Source organism: Pagrus major, chromosome 10 (genome assembly GCF_040436345.1).
Source record: "Pagrus major chromosome 10, Pma_NU_1.0".
Classification (NCBI taxonomy): Eukaryota; Metazoa; Chordata; class Actinopteri; order Spariformes; family Sparidae; genus Pagrus; species Pagrus major.
In genome coordinates, this window is record NC_133224.1 from 11,839,019 (window position 1) to 11,859,423 (window position 20,405).

Below are 20,405 nucleotides of genomic sequence, written 5' to 3' on the forward strand. Positions count from 1 at the left end.
AGGCCGTGTTTCCCGCTGTTGTACGTTTTTGTACTAAGCTAAGCTAACTGGTTTCTGGCTGTAGCTATCTTTTATCTTAAAGCAACAACTTTAGGTTTTTGTACAGATTGTCATACCTTTAGCAAAGACAGGCTAGATGTTATCTCTTGTTTCCAGTCTTTGTGCTAAGCTAAGCTAACTGGTTTCTGGCTGTAGCTATCTTTTTCCTGTAGGCTACGTATGTGAGACATGCTTAAAGACAGGCTAGTTGTTTCCTCTTGTTTCCAGTCTTTGTGCTAAGCTAAGCTAACCAGCTACTGTCTCCGTCATCATGTGCTGCAGGGATGACATATTTTTGTAGGCTAACCTGGAAATTAGCATCGCCCTGCCTCCCTCGACAAAAACGTACGGGGATTTTTGAATACTACACTGCGATCCTGTGACTTCAACGTCACCAACACTAAGCTTACTATGTATACACACTTTAATATAAATGGATCGATCTACAAGTTGTAAAGTTGGAGTTACAATAGTTTGCAAGAGGAACGAGTGAGTAGATGAGTAGCAGTCGTCAGTTAGCCACTTGTTAGCGATCTTTTTTTTTGAGACATGTAAAAGCTTTATAATTCAAACGTGGGGTGTTTACAGACGTATTTAACGTCGTAGAACAAAACATGAAAATATCCTAAGCTTGTGTTAACCACAGACCTTATTTCAGACATTTAACCAAAAACCCATTTAAAAAACCCATTGACTTTGAGACGAGGGAACTGGAGCGGCACGAGTGACAAAGTGTTGGTGTTATTTTGACATTCCTGTTGGGTTACTGGATCAAAACAAGTCTTCAGGTGGTTTTCTAACCATTGGTTCTGCTTAAAAGTATTGAATTGGTGCTCATCGGTTTGTATTTTGGTGTGTGCGTTTCACTGGTTGGCAAACGAAGCCTTCACGGAGCAAAAGAAAAAATGATCATGGATGTAATCTGTCATCTATTTGTTTATATTACCCCATAAACAAGATTTAGCAGTACACCTGGGGCATAAAAATGGTACCAAATTTCCCAAAAGTATCTGTATTCATATCAGTATGTAGACATGAGTGATTATTTCACTGTGTGTTGACACTTTAGACTCTTTCAAGCCACAACTTTGTCAAAAACCCACAATATTTATGAGAAAACACAATCAGCAGCTCTGAGTGTTGTCCTGACATTGGATGCTAGCGTCTCTCCTTAAAGCCCCCCTCCGTCATCACACTCGCGTGCAGAGAGACACCGAGCATCACTTGAAACTCCTCGTGTCTGTGCACCGGCTCAGCCAATCAGCGCGCGGCGGCGCGGGACTGTGTTTCTTTAAGAATGTAAGGTGGGTGAGCCCCTTTTCCTGACGCACGCCTGGTATGCAAACATAAATTTAGCAGCAACGTGTTTGCGGGGGGAACAAAATATCTGGAAGCGACCGTGAAGTGTCATGTCGTCTCTGGCGGTTCTTGGCTGACTTTAACCTTTTTTTTTTTTTTTTCTCCCACCCCCCCTCCTCCTGTGTGAAGTGGAGCCGGAGAGCAGAGCAGAGCAGAGCGGACCTCTTTACTCCCTGAGTGACTGGACAGACCCGGGACAGGCTGGACAGGGAGCAGGGCACACAGCTGTCTCTTCACACTTTTTCTGAAATTAACAGTGAATTTATCAGCGGTGGGAGATGACAGGGGGCTGCCGGTGGACGACTGGGCTGCTTCTCGCCGCTGTTTGCGCGGAGGTAAGCTGCAGCGTGCTTTAACTTTTGAAGCCCGGTCCATTCAAGAGTTTGAGAGAGAGAGAGAGAGAGAGAGAGAGAGAGAGAGAGAGAGAGAGAGGATGGCGCGTCACTGGGTTTGGTTGAAGTTGACGCACCCCGAAACCGCTGTCATTTTACCAAAATAAACTGTGTCGCACCTTTTTTTGTTCAGTTCATTTAGAAAGAAACGAGGCACCTTGTGCTTTTAATTTGAAAACGACGACTTCAAATCACTGTTGTAAGCCATCCTGACTCCCAGGTGCTCTGGGTGTAAATTATTTAAAAAAAATTATTATTATTTTTTTTAAATAAATCATATTCATACTGTGTACAGTTGAATTCAGGACTGATTTAATCCTACATATATATATACTGGACCCATCGTTAGTAATTATTTGTGCATAAGCCACATAAAATACCTATTTTATAAGGAAACTTCCTGAAATAAACAATAAATTATATAATTTATTCATCTATGTATTTTATTTCTTTAATTGTGAGGCGTTGATTGGACTTCCTCTTCCTGTGATGCTGCACAGTGGATGAGATGACCCTGTGGTGTTGTCACTGAGTCTGAAATGACAAAATATCTTGCTGTTAAATATCAACAACAAAAAAATAATAACAAGAAACTGAGAAGTTTGAATATACTCAAAATGTGCTGACTAATCAGAGTCTGTTATGTAATTAAAGGTGCAGTATGTAGTTTTGGGAGAAGAAAAAATTAAAATCTTCATTGACGGATTTAATTTAAGCCTAAACAATCTAAATAAACAAACTCTTTGTTTTCATGACTGAATAAACTGAATAAACAAACAGACCTGAAAGGACAAAACAATTTTATTCTGTTTGACTTTGTTTATATGTGGCGGACCCTGCCACTTTTCTAGCTTCAAACAGTGTTCCGGGATCTTATCCTCCTCTGAGAACAGCTTGTTTATTCAGTTACGGAAAAATAAATACATCTAAGTTTGTATCATTACCTTATTTACAGTGTAAATATCAAAATTCTGAGTTTGAATTTCTTCTCTAAAACTACGTAGTGCCCCTTTAATATACTACAACCTTTGAAAGCAGAGTCACAACTTGCTTTTATCTTGCAATGTCAAACCTAAAAACTTAATGGGAAACAGTATTGGTTGTCCTCTGAAAGGTCGAAGCTTATCTGTCCTGTGTTGAACAAAATACTAAGATCAGTCCAGCCAACTGACACAAATCACTACTGCAATACCTTGACACGTTATCTCCTCGGGGCCTGTCATGCACATGCATCATACATGCAGTACGGAGCTGTACAAAAGCTGACACATGCTGCTCAACAGAACAGCAAAAGCTGAGTTTTAAGTGGAGCACAAAGTCAGTTGTTTGGCCTGCAGACAGATTTTAAGGTCTCAAACAGAAGGGCGGGATGCCACTGTCAGCATGTGTAAATGACCACGACAGGTGCTAATAGCACTTCAAGGTGATTTAGGCTTCAGACACCCTGGCTGCCATGTAGCCCAGCTGAGCACGTCCGCGCTGTAATCAGTAAATGTCTGTGACAGAGGAGCGCTTGAGGCTTTCCAACTCTTTCCAGGCCACTGTCCAGTGCTGGCCGTATTGTGTTACAGTTTAAATATTGGGGGGGAAAATCACGAAATGGCACAATAATGGTCTTACAATGTGTATGAGCATCAGACTGGAGCTGCGTGCTCAGATCTTTGATTATGTTTTCATGATTATCTGAAGAGTATGAATGATTGTCTGCAGTTTGGAGCATGCATGTCTTTAATTCTCCCACATTAACAGATTTTTCTCTGCGGTCAAAGTGCACTATAATTGATTGCACTTAACTCCGTTGAGCTGCTCAGCTCAGCGTCTAGAATGCGATACGCCCTAACATTGATTTCTGTGTTGCAACAAGTGGCGGAGGTTTGATTGTTTTGTGTCTGTCGCACACCAGCCAGACTGAGTAATGACTCGGCGAGTGGTCATGAGAAGCTTTACCATATGTGCGAGGAGTGACTGCGCAGCATGAGTCAGCACTGGACATTTATCTGTTCACACACACCACAGCGACCCTGTGCTTTGCGTCAGAGACCCCCGGGATCAACAAGTGCTGCCTCCCGGGGGTCTCTGCTTTGCAGTGGCCTTTTTTTCCTTTTCATCCCCACTCTCAGGTCAAAGTCTCTGCATTTCTATTTAACTGAAGAATGAGACTCTATATTTGTGCGTATGGCAAGTTGTGTGATTTGTGTGTGTGGGCCAAATGGCCTGTGGCTCCAACCCTAAATGGAATAGACCTTCCTTTGTGGGTGACATAATGACATACCTCGAGTGATTCTTGGAGGGTCTTGTTGCCCTCACTCTCTTCCCTTGATTTGTGCAGCAAAGTGGAACCTTCCAGAGGCTTTTTTTCCTCCTTTTTGCTGGATGGGGATTTGAAGGTGGTTATGTGCGCAGAAGGCTCTGACCTTAAAAGACACTCAAGCATCTCTCTGAGCACCAAGGTTAGTGCCTGTAAATACTGATCTGGCACCAGCCAAGGCGACGGAGCAAAGCAAATCCTTTCTGTTATGCCTTAATTTTTGTTCTTTTTGGCATTTGCCTCCCTGCGGCTCTCTTGCTTTTGCCTCCAGTGCTTTTTTTTTTATGTTGAATATTACTTTATTGCTCAATCTTCATCACATTTGGTGTTACAGGCAGGAATGCACTGTTTTTTAAATGCCAAATCTGTAAACCTTTCTGTGTGCGACTGATTAAGATCAGCGTAAGCTAATGTGAGTGAACAACGTAACTCCTCCATAATGTCCTGCGTGAAACCAAAAGTCAACATCGACAAAGTAGTTTTGTTGCCTTAATCGAACCAACAGCAACCGCCTCACAATGTTAACCACGTATGTTAACCACATTATTATTGTTAGCATGACACCAAAGGTCACCTGACTATGACGAAGAATGACGAAGGTGAGATGGATGATTTGCACGTGTCAGCGGGGTTAAATTTCTTGCAAAATGCTTGAAATGCTTGACATGACACGTTAAATATCCTGAATTTATACACCATCCCATGAGATCAGGTTGCTCAGCCCTTGTTTCCTGGGCCTTATTAAACATTTAATAAAATGCACTCGATCCATGCAAAGTTACAAAATGAGTTGCTACATTCATACATTTTTAAAAGTTCTTGCAAGCTTAGCTAACGTCAGCTAACGTAAACTACTTTTTTCATGAAGGCCTACCACTGCTTAAAAATCAAAACATGTTTGTTGTGAAGCGCGAGTAGGACGTAGAGAAATGTAAGTGTGAGCGTTACGTTAGCTTAGCAGGCTTATAGGAAACTGTATTTAAAGTAGATTGGTGATGTTTGGCTAGTCTGTAACTTACAGAGACTTTGAAAGACAGATATAAAACTCCCATTTTCTTTGTCCAACACAGGTTAATCTACCAGGTTAAGCCTCCTAATATCATTCCTTCAAACAAACCACAGCAAACAAACAGACCGTGACAATTATATTTCTATTGAAGTCGAGGAAATTGCTCTCCTTTTTGGAAGTTCCTGGTAAACGACAGCATTCATGTTTTTTGACACATGATGGATTTAAGTCAGCTGCCAGACTTCATCACGGTGTACGGCTGCCACACTCACTTCACTACATGCCTTTCTTTGTAATTACTCAGCTGGAATTCAAAAGGAAATTAGCCACAAAAGCAACAGATTTTGATGTTTATTAAAGGAAATGGTCCCTCTCAGATTCTTAATGCAGCGGGCAGGGCGTATTGAAGTCCTCAGGATGGGGAAGCTTTGGGGTCTAATAGCAGGATTAAGTGGGGTCACGGCGTGCAAACGGTCCCAAGCGATCGTCCGTCAACAACAACTTGTCTTGTTCTCCGAAGCGCGCTCCTCGGCTTGATTGCTTCATCATAAAGACCACAAACTATCCAATTAGCTTTCATGAGTGCCTTTGTTGTGGAATGGGAAGTGAATTAATTTTGAGAGGGATTGGTCCCACTTGAGGAGTAAAGGAAAGGGCTTCGCAGAACATCTGGCCAGTGATGGATGGATGGAGCAAGTTCTTGGAGTGCATTAACAAAACCGAGTGTTTTCAGTTACGCTGCAAAAGCCTTCATACTCATCTCATTGTTCCCATCTGGGCTTAATCTGTGGAGCGAGACTGAGGGTTGCTCAGTGTGGAAGTGCTGAAGTGTATGTGTGCAATATTATTCTCAATCCAAGGCCAGAATTCACTGGTACTCGTGTCTGCGTAAATTGCCAAGATGCCCGCAAACTGTTTTCGCTTTTCATGCAGTGCTCTAAGTGTTCCTGGCACGGTAGCCATATTTCCTGCGTGTCCTACTCAGGTGTACAGGGATGCTGCTCTTCCAATACTGGAAATCAAGAGAGCAGGCATTCATCCTTATAGAGCCGGGGCCAAAAGGAAGTAGCTTCAAACCATCCTCAGTGGGCCAATGAAGGAAAAGTCCTCGGAACAGAACAAGACATGGCAGCTTCTACTGGATGTTGAGTCCCAGAGAAGGTTCAGTTTCAACAGTATTTGTAATAAACCTATGGCTAGGTTAGGACTAGCACTCATCTCCCATTTGTATTTGAATCAGAGTCCTTCTGCTCCCCAATCAGAGATCTCACAAACGTGGCATGGCCGAAGAAGAATATGTAAGATTAGACCTGGATAGCAGTCCTTGATGACGACCTCATTTTTAGTTAAATTAATATTGAGACATTTGGGAAATGTGCTTACTCGCTTTCAGGCAAAGAGTTAGGTGAGAAAATTGATATCACTCTAATGTTTGTATGCGAAATATGGAGCTAGGGGATGATTAGCTTAGCTTATTTTAGCATTAAGATATCAAGGGGAAATGGGTGTGGATTAAACAAATGCGTTATAACGTGTTAATTAGGAAGGTTTAGAGGGGTTGGTAGGCAGATTCCTTACCTTTGGACAGAGCCAGACTAGCTGTTTCCCTGTGCTTCTAGCTTGTAGCTATGCTAAGCTAAATGTCTCCTGGCTTGCTTTATATTAGACATACAGATATTGATCCTCTCAGCAAGAACGCAGAATAGGGTGTTCCCTAAAATATTTCCCAAGAAGAGTTAGATGAGAAAATTGATTCTCACTCGAATGTTTGTATTCTAGCTAAATCTGAAGCTAGGGGATGTTAGCTTAGCTTAGCATTAAGATTTTGAGGGGAAATGGGTATGGATTAAGCAAATGCGATATGACGTTTCGTCTGATTAAGATGCACTCGTAAGCAGATTTTTTTTAACTTCGTACAGAGCCAGGCTAGCTTTGTTCCTCAGCGTTTAGTCTTTATGTTAAGCTAACTGTCTCCTGGCTCTAGGTTCATAGTTAGCATGAAGACATGAATGAGGGTGGCATCCATCCTCTCACGGACAAGAAGGCACAAAAGGGTATTTCCCCAAAATATTTCCCGAAATGTCAAAGTTTCATCAACATCAGGAGTTGATTAACGAACCACGCCATGTGAAAATTGAAAAGATGTGGAACGGAGTATGTGGATTTTGCCGTTTCCCCTTCAAAATCTCGTGGAACTTGATAGTGTTGTTTGCCTTTCAATCATTTGATGCCAAGTTCTAATAACATGCTGTGACTGACTGCCTAAAGCGGCCTGTGCCAGCAAATGGCATAACTCTGCGGAGTCGTGTTGCAGTGTTATGCGAGAGTGTATGCGAGAGTGCATGTTGTTCAGACGACGAAGAATATCAAAAAGCATAATGAGTTTTTGTGGTTTCATGTTGCTCTGATGAAACAGTGTATGTCTTATTGTGCCGCACACACTGTAAACTCTTTGATTTTATATCAGGCTGCTGTCACGCATTGATAAAGATCTGCCAGCAGATGGCAACATTACAGCAGAAGGACTTTTTGTGTCCAGTTCAGCAGTGGTGGCCCCTGTAGCTCCCACGCCCATCACAGATACTCAGCTCTATTGTGATTTTGCAGGTGGCTGCCCTCCGTCCCCTCTCTGTTTCCTCTGGAGCCCCTTGTGAATGTACTTGTTCCTTCTTCGTGAGGTTTATTTGTCATTGCCGAGCATGAAAGCCGAGCCTCTGGCATCCTGTTCCTCTGATGAAAAATCTTGGGCTCCATTTGCAGCGAGCCCACGTCCCCTCCATCTGTGTGATTGAGCGTTGTTGTTTTATCCTGTTGTGTGTTCCTGGACGCCAGCTCCGACTTCATGTGCAGCAGCCGCGGCGCCCTCTGCATCATCTGGCCCGCACATTTTTTCACACACAGCCAATCTCGAAAGCCCCAGAACCTCGCAGTCGAGCTGCTCGAGCACATGCGTCTAAGTTCTGTCTGTTCTGTTCTGCCCCGGCCGTGACCTCAGATCCGTCCCAGGGTGGGATTGCAGCGGGAGTGCCGAGGAGTGGTGCTAACGAGAGGGGAGAGGGAGCACTCAGGGCCCCTCTTCTGATGCCTAATTAGAGGGAAGGGCAGGTAGGAGTTGTGTGTGTGTGTGTGTGTGTGTGTGTGTGTGTGTGTTGAAACAGTACAGGGGAGGATCGTCAGGAGAGAGGAGGAAGCCAGATCGGGCACTACAGAGGAAAGGAAAGAGGAAAGCAAGAATGACGAGAAGGAGGATGGTAGAGGCTAGACAATGGTTATGCTTTAGCGCTTTTAGTAATAGAGTCAAGTTAGAGTCGAGCCATCTTTTGTCAGTGACCCAGGTTTAATAAAATGCAGTAAAAATATAACAAAAGAGTCATAGACTTGGAGAGGCAAAGATGGAAGGTGAGTGCCACGTGAGAGGATACAAAGGAAAAGTGGATTATTAATGGAGTGATATTGATGTGGATTTAGGAGAGAGCAAGCAAAGGGGACACACACAGACACAAGGCTGTCTGTAGAAATGGAAAAAACAAAAGGAGCAATATTGATGGAGTGAGAGTGGAAGAGAAGTTGCACGAAGCATGCACGCAGAGCAAAAGGCCAAACAGAGGTAACGCAGAACAAAGCCACCAGTGAAAAGTTGGAAAGTAAAAAACCTAAATATTCAACTGCAACTCCAGATCCGCCGACTGGTTGACAGGCATGAAAAACAAATACAAGACCAGCTATCTCCCGCGCTGACCTCACTCCTTTGGAAACGGGGAAAAAGGAGGTTGCGTATGAGTGTGAGAGAGGTTATGTGTAAGGATCGACAGCTAAATCCAGTGGAAACATGATTGACTGAGAGGCTGCAGCGCTGGTGGCTGACGGGGGGGGGGGGGGGGGGGGGGGGGAGGCTCCGCGGCTGGCTGCGGTGGATGTTTGCGAGGCTAATGATGCTCTCTGGTGTTCTCACATCTGTTTCCCCCCGCAGCCACATGTGCTTTGAGTAAACGCCGGGCTGCCACGACTAAACACCAGAGACACCGTTACAAATGATGTGCTATTAGGATTACCATGCATACGGCCACAGAAGCAGATTGATGGTAAAGTAGGTGTGCGTCCAGCGTGTGGATGCTCATGTAAATGTGCGTGCTTCAGTGTCACTCAGTGGTATTCAGATCTTTTTCCGTGCCTGATAGTCCATCTGCATTTGCACAAAATCAGTTTGAATCTCTTCAGCTGTGATAAAGCAGTTTGTTTGGCTTTTGGGTGAAAGGGGCGGGATTTGTCTCTGGTATCGCCAAGCTCAGCCAGGACTGGAACTCTCATTCCCTGTCTTGTAAACATATGGCCAGCCAGTTAGCATAGCTTAGCATAGCATAGCATGAAGACTGGAAAAAAGGGGGATACAGCTAGCCTGGTTCTGTCCAAAGATGAAAAACTGCCTACCAGCACCTCTGAAGCTGACGGATTAACGGGCTTAAAGCAGTTTCCGACCAGCGCTATGCAAAAAATGTCAGAAAAAATGTCATGTCGTAGTTTTTTGCTGGCAGGGTTGTTTGTGGGACTATTTCCTCGCCAGGAGCAGTGACTTCCTGCAGTCTTCGCTGGCAACCTCAGCGTGACAGCAAGAAAGTGAATATGTTTTTTTTCTGTTGTAAATGTTGAACTATTCCTTTAAGAATCATGACTCGAGGTATCCAAAGGAAAAAATGCTCCTTATGCAGAACAGATCCTTGTGGAAGTTTGTCAGTGTGGAGGCCGGTTTTGTTACTTTCCACCATAGGTGTGTGTAAATGTGTATTTGTGGTCTTGTGACTGCTTTGTGTGTGGTGTGACCATTGGACCATTACTAGGCTGCTCACAGGGATTAGCTAGACCACGGTGCCCTCTGTGAAATGCACTTGCACACACACACACACACACACACACACACACACACACACACACACACACACACACACACACACAGAGGGCTGAGCAGTGACACAGCACAGATGTAGACTGGCCATAGAACAGACTTACTGGCCTCCCGTGAAGAGGCTTGGGTCTCCCCTCAGAGGAAGCCCCTGCCTGGGAAATCTGTGTGGTCTTGGAGCATGTGTGTGTAAAGTATATGGTGTTATCCTAAGTGTGTTTATGTGTTGTTTTTGAGTGTGAGGTGGGGGTGGTGAGGTGGCAGGTAGGGGGTCATGGGAAAAAGAAAGCAGAAGAAGAGGACATTTCTGATTAAAGAGGCAGTATCTCGACTCTTGACTGAGAGTGAACTTGACCGTGAACTTTAAATGACCTTTTATTTTAAACTTTTATGCATTCAAAAGGCCTGTGCGGTCTTGTTAATCGTGTGTTGTGCAACGATTGACGTTTGACCTCTGCGATAATTACCCCTATGAGAAAAACACACCCGCAGGTCGCTGTTGTTTTCGACCTCTCGGCTGGCTGACGGCCTTTGTCTCGCCGTGGTGTTGCATTTGAAGTGCCACTGTGGAATTCTGCCCCTCCGTGCGGTGACATCATCCACGCTGGTGTCTCGCTGACCTCACAAGCGTGTTTGAATCTGTGTAGTCCGAATCCTCTAAGCGCCCTCCCCTCCCCTCCCCTCCTCCTGTCTCCCCGATGACAGGTATGCAGCTTGAAAAGTATTTGGCAACCATGACCTGGAAAAGTGCACGTTTGACATTGAGCATGTCACTCATCCTTCATATCCCCCCCCCCCCCCCACTCCTCCTTCACATCAGCGGGACATAATGCGCTTTTAAATAAGGCCTTTTGTGTTATCAGTACAGTTTCTTCTCTCATCTCAGCGTGATTTCGCTTCATAGCTGGAATAGTTGGGATTGTGGTGACCAGGTGGCCTGTGAAGCCACCTAGATGATATGACAGATACTGGATACTCAGCTCAGTATGAAAGGTCCTAAAGCGTGTGTTTCAGATCATTTAAGCTCAATGCTGAGAGACAGGTGGACTGACAGACGGAGAAAGACGATGCAGGGCAGGTGAAGCCGGCCAGCTCACTGCATGTCTTGCTCCACGTTGACTCCTCTTGTTGTAGTTATTGACGAGGTCTCACAACACAATCTGCATCTAAATCTGGGAGTAGCCTGATAAATGACATCTGTCACATTGTGATACACTAAGGGGCTTTCTGAACTGAACAGAGAAATTAAAAATAAAATAAAAAAGGGTTGTTGCACAACTTTTTTGATTGATTTATTGATACTGATGAAATTATTTCACACATTCTTCTTCCTTTTTCATAAACCCTGGTGCCTACATTACCCACAATGCAACTTAGGCACTGAGTGACATCACTAGAGGCAATTTATTAGATTACAGCTTCCTCTGGAGCCACAAAATGCTTAATATTACTTTTTTCACATATGCAACCAAGACTTGTAAACGCACTTTAATGGGCAGAATTGTTGAAGTTACCCTTTAATTTTCCTAATTTAAAGTGGTTTCTAAGAGAAGATTGTTTCATTAAGTTATTTTGGTCAAAATAAAAGGTTTCACCCAGGGTGAAATCGGTGATTCTTACCCCTGACCTCCATAAATAAATCATTTAATAAACCTGCTGACATTTCCCTTCTCTGCAGGGAAACATCTGTCTGTTCATCTGTCACACTCAATATTTCATACAGTATTTCCTCCAGGTGCACGCTACATCATTTTAACATCACACTACCCAAGTGGATTTTGATAAAAAACCTCAGGAAATCATGTTGATAAAACGCAAAACATGATGACATAATGCCTGAGGTGAACTCGGAGACATCGAGGAGGATGGAATGAGGGAGCGGCTCGCCGAATTTTGACTGACACCGAGAGAAAACAGAAACTGTTTTGACTGACAAACAATGGCGGGCTGTGTATTAGTACAAAAAAAGTGAGCAGGAGCCATTTGTGTGTTTGTATGTCGGTGAAAGATGTGTGTGTGTGTGTGTGTGTGTGTCAGCGCGAGACAAGTGTGTTGGCTGACGCTGATTGGCAGGAGGGCGCAGCAGGAATGTGCCTGGCTGCAGCTCTCTGCGGGACAGGTACAAACTGCTCTATCATCGCATGAGAGAGTAATCGTTACGGGCAAATCATTACATGATCAGAGGGAACCAAGTCTGTGCCAAATATGCACAGCCCTTAAGATTTTTTCTTTCTTTTTTTGGAGGGGATGGGGTTTTTTTACAACAGTAAGGGAATGATGGAAAGAAAGACAGATCATAATCGGAGAAGAAGAATGTATGATACTCGCAGGATGAGGATTTCAGGATGGGGTTTGTTTGACAGGAGGTGAGAGCTGCTGTCTTAGTCTTTTAGGGAAAAACGGTGATGGGCCACTCATTACTGAGTAATGCGTTATGAGGAAGAGATTACTCGTTTGCAGTCTTTCCGGGCGGTGGTGGATAGTTAAAGGTCCACTGTGTAGGATTTGGTTGCATCTAGCTGTGGGGTAGTTAACTGCAAAGCCTTCCTTAGAGCCAGTGTTTGGTTTGTCCGTTGTGGGCTTCTGTAGAAACATGGCGGACTCCATGGAGGAGGACCTGCTCCCTCTGTAGATGTAAAAGGTTCATGCTAAGCTAATTAAAACACAGTGATTCTTATTTTCAGCTGATTATACACAAATAAAAACGTGATTATGAGTATTATTTTCCATTTCTGCCCCAAAATCCTACACAGTGGACCTTTTCTTTAAATCAGTGTTTCTGCATTGACTAGACAGACCGGCCTGGCTTGGATGTGGTTAGCCTCACAGGTAACCAAGATACCACCAATGTCAAAGATGCATTTTAAATACAATTTATTACACAACAAATGTAAGAGAGAAATAAATGTTGAGTACACATCCTTAATCGGTGATTCAACGTCTACCCACAGGATGTGGTGACTGATCTTATCTGAGCTGTAACGTTCTCACGCTTGGTTAAAGGGAAGGAAAAGAAAGTCATAGAAAGGTGGCAGGATCCGGCCAATGAAATGAAATGAAAAGGGTTTGTTTATTTAGTTTGTTTGGGCATAAAAAAAGATCAGTCAATGAAGATCTTTGAAGATCTTCTGATTAAAATGTCTTTAAAGGTGATAAAACAAGTCAGTTTGTGCTGCACGTACTACAGTATTTCTCTCAAATGACTCTTTAGATATGTGATGAATGATTCCCAAAATAACCCTGGAAATGTATTATATATTAGGTTGACATTTATAGTACCACAAGTGCTAGATTACTTGTATGTTTGTGTACTTGAACATCCACAAAGGCTCCACAGACTGCGGAGAGAGAGACAAAATCGGCCCGTGTCTCCAGAAGAGGTGACATAAAGCCTTCATAATAACAAACTGGATAACGTAACTGGAATAAATCTGTAAAAATTGGCTCGTTCATTTTCCCATAGCGCACAACATGTTAATCAGCAGCCAAATTCACGACAGTTGGTCGATCAATCAGTTCACCATTTTGTCTGAGCACATTATAGTTCCACCTAAATGTAGCTGGCAACGAGCCTTTTTTTGCGTAACGGGGTTGGAATTTATTGCATTCACCCAAAGCTAACAAAGTGCCAGTCTCTCACCTCATATTGAGTGATTCTCACTCCCCCAGTGTTAATATTACAATATGTGGTTGTAATTGCAGTGGCTTAATCTATGCTGACAACAAATATTTTTGCAGGGGAATATTTTCCTTCAAACCAGACTGAGCTTGCAAACCGCTAATTTCTGCAACAGATGTGGAATTGGGCAATGCTAACAAAACATTTAGGTTTACACACGACTGTGATACTGAAAGACGGCTACCCGAGTGTTGCAACAGAGGTGGGAGGAGATTTTCTTTATGGCATTAGCGACTTATAAAGTAAAAGCGGTAATCAAAAGATGTATAGCAGAGGTATTAAGCTATTGTTTGCGTGTATGCCAGCTGTTAAGTAACTTGATCTGCTGCCGTGTGCAGGTGTGTGAGGCAGACACACTGCCTTGAGGATGTAGGTTCATGTTTAACAATGTGTGCCAAAACTGTCTCGGTTGTCTCTTTTTTTTCCCTTTTTTTTAAAAAAACAACTTTATCTGTGCAGCCATGTGCATCTGTAATGCACCCTCGGGTAATTCTTGCTCTAACATGCCACTATCCTTTGGTTCGCTCTGAAAGTAAATATGCAAGTGTGAGCTTACATGTCTATCTTTTCATTGTATTGTCTGCGTTTTTGTCTACTTGACGTGTTTGATTTATCTTTCTGCTTGTGCTTATTAAGAAAGCCCAGTAAGCAGTGTTCAGATAGATTTACATCATAAATCCCTGTTTCATTTCCTCCCGTTAGTCTTTGTGCACTCATAGCAGTTTAGGCTTAGCTCCGCAGTGTTGGCCTCGCATGCCCACTGGCTGACTCACTTAGCTCCTGCTGAGCCCTGCTCCTGGGTCTGGGGGTTCATCCACAGCCTCTCCCTTTTCCTGACTCTAACCTACTTCAGTTTCAGGCTTCCTGCTCTTCTCAGGTCAAACTTAGAGGGAGTGTAAGCAAAAAGGAGGGAGGCCGATGACCAATGCAATGCATGCATGTGCACAGGCCATAGGTGTGTGTGCACGCCCTGCAGGGACCCCACCCTCTGGTCTAAGTTGTGTCTTCCTCTGCAGAGTGAAGTTGTGGATCGGGGCCACAAAGGGCACACACATAATGAGAAAAGGATAAAGAAATAAAAATACGGTGGTAGCACTACATTTTTTTTCCACAAACTGGCAACTACCAAGACTGTGGATCGCTGACAAGAGACAGATACCAACGGCGTTACACTATTTGCTGACAAACCTTGATAAAAGCTGGAATAAAGTGTCAGGATTCTTACACAGACATAAATGAAACCATCATTTTGGGCCCGACAAACATTTGAAATCATTGAAATTATTCTGTTCCTTCCTACAAGCTCTGTAGATGTATTATTGCTAAAAGAAAATGATGTTATCAATATGACCTTTAATTAATTTAATTATACAAGAATCTGATTGGAGCAGTGTCCTCTAAGTGCTTTGAGCTTGAGTTTCCAACTGTTGCGATAAATTTAGAAGGACATTTCCCTGATTTATGTGATGATCCAGGGCATAGCATGGATTGCTTTTCTTTCCGCTGTACTAATCCAGGTTGTTGCAGAGGCTTGGCCAGTTAGTTCCCAGATTTAACAGTGCAAATGAACCCACTAATCACATAGACACATGCACAGGACAGTGGAACTCCCATCTAGGTTTGAGCTTGTGACTGCCAATCAGTGTCCCGATATGTCAGAGGTCGTGTCAGTCAGACTGTTAGATCCAGCTGTGCAAGTCGAGGAGTTTGTACATAACTGTACGTAAGAAGCCAGCTTGGCTTCTGGACCCGCACCGAACTTGCATGGCTCAGTTATCTGAATGACGCAAGTGAATCAGGGCAGATCCACCACTTGTGTCTCATTAATTAAGGCACACCCAGCTGTTGTCATAATGCTGCTGTGTCCATGTCAGCTGCTCAGTGGCAGTAATTATTTTTCCGTCCCTCTCAAAGTCACAACTCTGGTACCTTCAGGCCACAAAAATGCAATAGAAGCAATGTTAAACATGCAGTGTTGAAGTCTGAAGTCAGTAAAGTTGCGATGTATATATGTAGCGGCACTCATAGTAGTGCAGTCCTGAAATAATAACAGGTTTTCCAGAGTAATGAGTTTAAAAAAAATTCTGAAACCAGAACCAGAAAATATCACATCTCCCAGTGCCAAACTCAATCCACACTTTATTAATGTCTTTTTTTTTCATCAGACGGAAAACATTTTATTACTCTCAAATTTATTGAGGTCCTGATCCAAGAGAATGTGACCACTGAATATGAGTTTTAAATGGGTTTTCTCGCTGTAAATGGTTTATAACCATTTCTGTTGTTGATAGAAATGGACAAGAGTAGAGAGAGATGTTAAAGTTTAAAAGCAAAGTACCCTGAAAAATCATTATAAAAATGTACCAAAAGCCCAAGTCGTGCTTTGGAGGATTTGAACGTTGTGGTCCCACAACGGCGAAGGGTAAAGCCCTAGCACAGATGCTAAAGACTTCTGTCAGACAACATAGCATCAGTTTTGTACTAGGAGGCTACTTGATATAGAGCAATGGTGTAACGGACGTTAGCTAGACATAGTTTTAGTCAAATTTAAGTAATTCATAAGATAAGAAGGTGAGACTTCAACAATGAAAGGCTGTTTCTACGGATAGCCTATGAACACGAAAGACAGCAAACTGAAACTAATGCTAGCATTACAGACTCCTTGATAATGTTAGGCTAACGTAAGCTTACCTTTTCATAAATAGCGGGGTAGTGACTTGGATGTTTTTCTTTTTTTTTGCTTTTCAGTTGGATACTGATAAATGTAGTCCGTAAAACTGTCAAATTTTTCTTCCAAGGCCTTTAGCTTACGTTAGCTTGCTAGCTAGTTCATGCAGTGGCTACTTCAACAAGACAAACAACATCATCAGCCCCTGTAGGAGAGAACGTTTTTTATACATTTTGCTGTTGTTCTAATACTCCTAAAGTTACTTTTATTTAGTTTTGGTCATGTTTTACTCATGACAAAATGGTCCTCAATGACTGTAGCTGCTGTCGATTAGTTGTCAGCTAATATATTAATCATCACCTATTTTGATAACCATTAACTGGCTTCTTAAATATTTTTTCTTGGTTCCTGTATGACGGTAAACTGTCCAAACAATAAGGTAATAATTGACAGAGTAATCAACAATGAAAATTGTTTGTTACAGCCCTACCAATGAGTATTTTATGTGGAGGAAAGTATTCATTAACAAAATTCACACTGATAACAGATCAGTTTTACATAGTATGCAATTGTAGTAGCAGTCTCAGAGTAATAAATAATACAAAAAAGCCAAAATGGGAAAGCCAATGAAGCACATTCCCCTCAATCATTACTTTAGCTGGTACTGTCGCTCACAACACCCCCCGGCCCGGCACATGTCTTCACTTCTCTGTCCTTTCCTTGACCCATAATTCCCTTCTTCCTGCCCACCTAACTCTTAAAGATTAACAGAGTGCTCACTACCTGTCCACCTGCTAGAGGCATCACATTTACGGGCACCAGGGTAATCTCAGGGGTCCAGTTGGTTTTCTAATCCTTGGAAACAGAAATAGAGAGGCCGGGCCAAGGGCAGGCTGTTCAGTTTCCAAGGATCTGTTATTGGAACTGCCATTGTTCAGCTTGGGAGGCCACCTGTATCAATATCAGAATTTACTTTGCCAAATCAACTTATTTGGATATTGTGATTTCTTGGCATTACTGAGATATTACATTGTCCTTTCACCTGGAAAAAAGTCGAAGCAAGAATCTAGGTACAATCAGACAAAGAAACTTGTGGCGATGAGGGTTTTAGTAGAGGTCGTGCCCTTGTTCCAGAGCACACGGGGGTGTTTGGTAGCGGCACCAGATTGCTATAAAGCCGTACTTGAAGCTTTCATTGGTTTCACCTGACTTGAGATATACCCCCAGGATCTCTCTGTGTCACCTGGATATCTGTAGCCAATGTGAACCCCGCCGAAATGTGAAGCCATCTCTGTTACACACGCCAACAACAATGGAAGGGCTGCTTGGACCACATTTTGAAGGTTTTGGTTGCAGAAGCAATTTTGGAGCTATCAGATTGAAACTCAAGATGCCAGAGCAAGTCAATTCTGTCAGGAATTTCTAAGAGGGGTGTGCGCCTTTTTGAAAGCAACTTTCTTAATGTAGGAAAAAAAAAAAGACACCCTTTCATGGCCCGGGAATCTCTGTCACAATGGAGCTGAGGATGCCACTGTTGGGTTTTAGCGTCTCAAATGTCTCCAGTATTTATGTCTTTAAGTCTGAGGTTGTCTGTAACAAAGCTTTTCAGGTATTTAGGTGGCCTGAATGTCTTCGATAAGAGGTTTCGTATTATATTTCCATTAGTAGATGAGTCATTATGTTGGGGTGAAATACTACTCCATTCATTTTAGAGGTACTGTTATCTCTTCTGTCATTGTGTGCAGTCCAAAACTTAATGGACCCTCTGATTTTCAGTTTTTAGGGTCTGGTAGCTACATCTTCCCAAAGCACATTCATACTGTACAATGTTAACTTGAGATTTTTAGACTTCTGGCTGCCTGTAAGTAAGAGAGCTAAGCTAAATGATTTATGTGATATCCTCCGGTCTTTGTGTGTGTTAGCACTGTAAGTCGAGCATGATGTATCCCTCCAAATGTTCATATTCCTGCAGGATCGACAGATGCACCGCGCACTCATGCCATACCTGTTCCTCCTGACACTAAACCTTGGTTCAGTTCCTTCAGCTTGTTTGGATTTTAGCGCTGCTGAGAGACAGCTTCCAACCACTTGGATGCTCTTAGGTTTCATGCCACCAGGGGTTTGCTCTTCACTCTGAAAGAATTGCATGTCTTACACAAACTCAAGCCACAGCCAGGAAGTTTTAAGAGACGGATGCCTTAGCCAGCTAGCCTGGCAAGTATGTCCTTTTGAGAACTGGAACTAGTCAGTCTTTGGGGAGGACATACGTTCATATTACCCACGCAGTTTCTGTCTGCATTAATAGTTCAGAAGAAAGGCATCAGTGCTGTGAACCCAATGCTTTGAAACTTCTATCGTTCCCATAGTTGTCGACGTACAAATCAGTATTTGAAGGAATGAGATGTCGCGTCAGCTGCACAGGATAACAGGCAAAAGACTGACAAAGAGTGAGAAAAAGAGCTCCTCTATGGCATTAAAGTAGTCTCAAAATCACAATTATGTAACTGCTCAACACTCGCCCACTCATCAAGTTAACTTTTAAGATGCTGGACGAGGGGACGGTGGTTGGTGTCATTAGACTCCTGATTACAGTAAAAGCAATGTAATAGGTCAGAGATTTGAATATCGGGCCGCCACGGTAGCTCAATCGATTGAGCGTGCGCCCCATGGTGTGGTGCTTTTTGACGGGAATGATAAATGATATCCGGTCTTCATCTCGGTCAGCTGCACCATTTGCTCTATCCCATCAAAAATAGTTAATTGCTGCCAAACGGATGATGCTTAGTAACACGATATGATATGATACAACCAAAAACGTCTTTTGATTATGCCAGAACAGCACGAGAGCCAGGTCAGTCTGCCCCAGAGTTGATAAGAATGGCTTCCCAAAGCTGAAATCATGTTTTGTCAGTAAACTCTTGTGTGTGTGTTTTTTTTGACTCCCTTCTTTCTGAAAAGGGAAGGACAGGGAGAGAGAGAGTCTTCCAGTGGCTCTTCAGCGGGCTTGTACTAAAGATGTGCCCGGCACTGCCAAACCCTGCTCCCTGCTGAGATGACCCTGGGCACACGCTCCAGCTGAGCAAACACAGCCGCATTGCTGAGCACACACTCACGTTCAGGCTCAGCCAAATCCAATTATTTGCCTTGCCTTGAGTTTTTCTTTTTCTCGTTTCATTTCAGTAGCGCGTATTCAGCCACCTTCCTCAGTACATACGAGCTGTGCTGCCAGGCTGAACAAGGCTGACAAGCGCACCACTGTGGCTTCCCTCTCTTCTATATTTCCCTCGTGTGAACATTCCCCTGCTTGTCAGCTTTATTTCTCGGCCCCTTGCTCATTTTTCTTCCCAAAACTATGGCGTGACAGTCGGTATCCATTTTGTTTAATAGGGAACCACCAAAGTCAACACAGAGGGGTTGTGTGCCACTCGACACAGAAAGTGGGCAATGAACATTTTTGTCAGAATGGTCCAGCCCATGTGAACAAAGGCACCCAGCCAGTGATGCTACCTCCAGTGACCTGTGGTCAAGATCCAAATTGCAAAAAAGCCAAATGATACTTATTTTTGTGGATTTAAGCTTTTTGAAAAGAGGACGTGAAATGCTCAGATTTGGGAACAAAGTGACATATAGCAAAATAAAAGAAAAAGGCCAGACAATCGGACAGTTTCTATCAGTTTCTAGTTTGACTCTCTGGAACAACTTTGACCTTCATTGTTGCCGTAGTTGAAGAAGTATTACCAGTAAGCGATTTGAGAGGGGGTGAGCAGGCACGCCACCCCCTTTTTTCCAAAATGACCTAAATGTGTATCCCTTTTTAACCTGACATGAAGAAAGAGAGAAAGGGCTATTTTACAGGTTAGTGTTGGAGAAGTTCAAATAATATTCACCAAAAATAAAGATTCCACAATTCAACAAAAAAGAAAGCAAGAAGATAAAAATTCAGTTTGTTGACACCTGTCCAGAGTAAACCCTCTTCTCAAGGAAATCAATAAAGGATCTCTGAAACATCCGTAAGGCTCCAAAATTTCAACAATGTATAACTTTCCCTTTATCT

At 43.1% G+C, this 20,405-nt stretch overlaps 1 protein-coding gene across 1 annotated transcript in view; it reads left to right on the plus strand.

Moving 5' to 3' along the window:
* Window positions 1-1,544: 1,544 nt before the first annotated feature.
* Window positions 1,545-20,405, plus strand: part of LOC141003158 (ADAMTS-like protein 1) — an 80,353-nt gene continuing 61,492 nt past the window's right edge. The window contains exon 1 of the mRNA XM_073474438.1: window positions 1,545-1,733. Within this exon, the coding sequence (XP_073330539.1) occupies window positions 1,677-1,733 (57 nt within the window). The 5' untranslated portion in view covers window positions 1,545-1,676. The remainder of the gene's footprint in view (window positions 1,734-20,405) is intronic.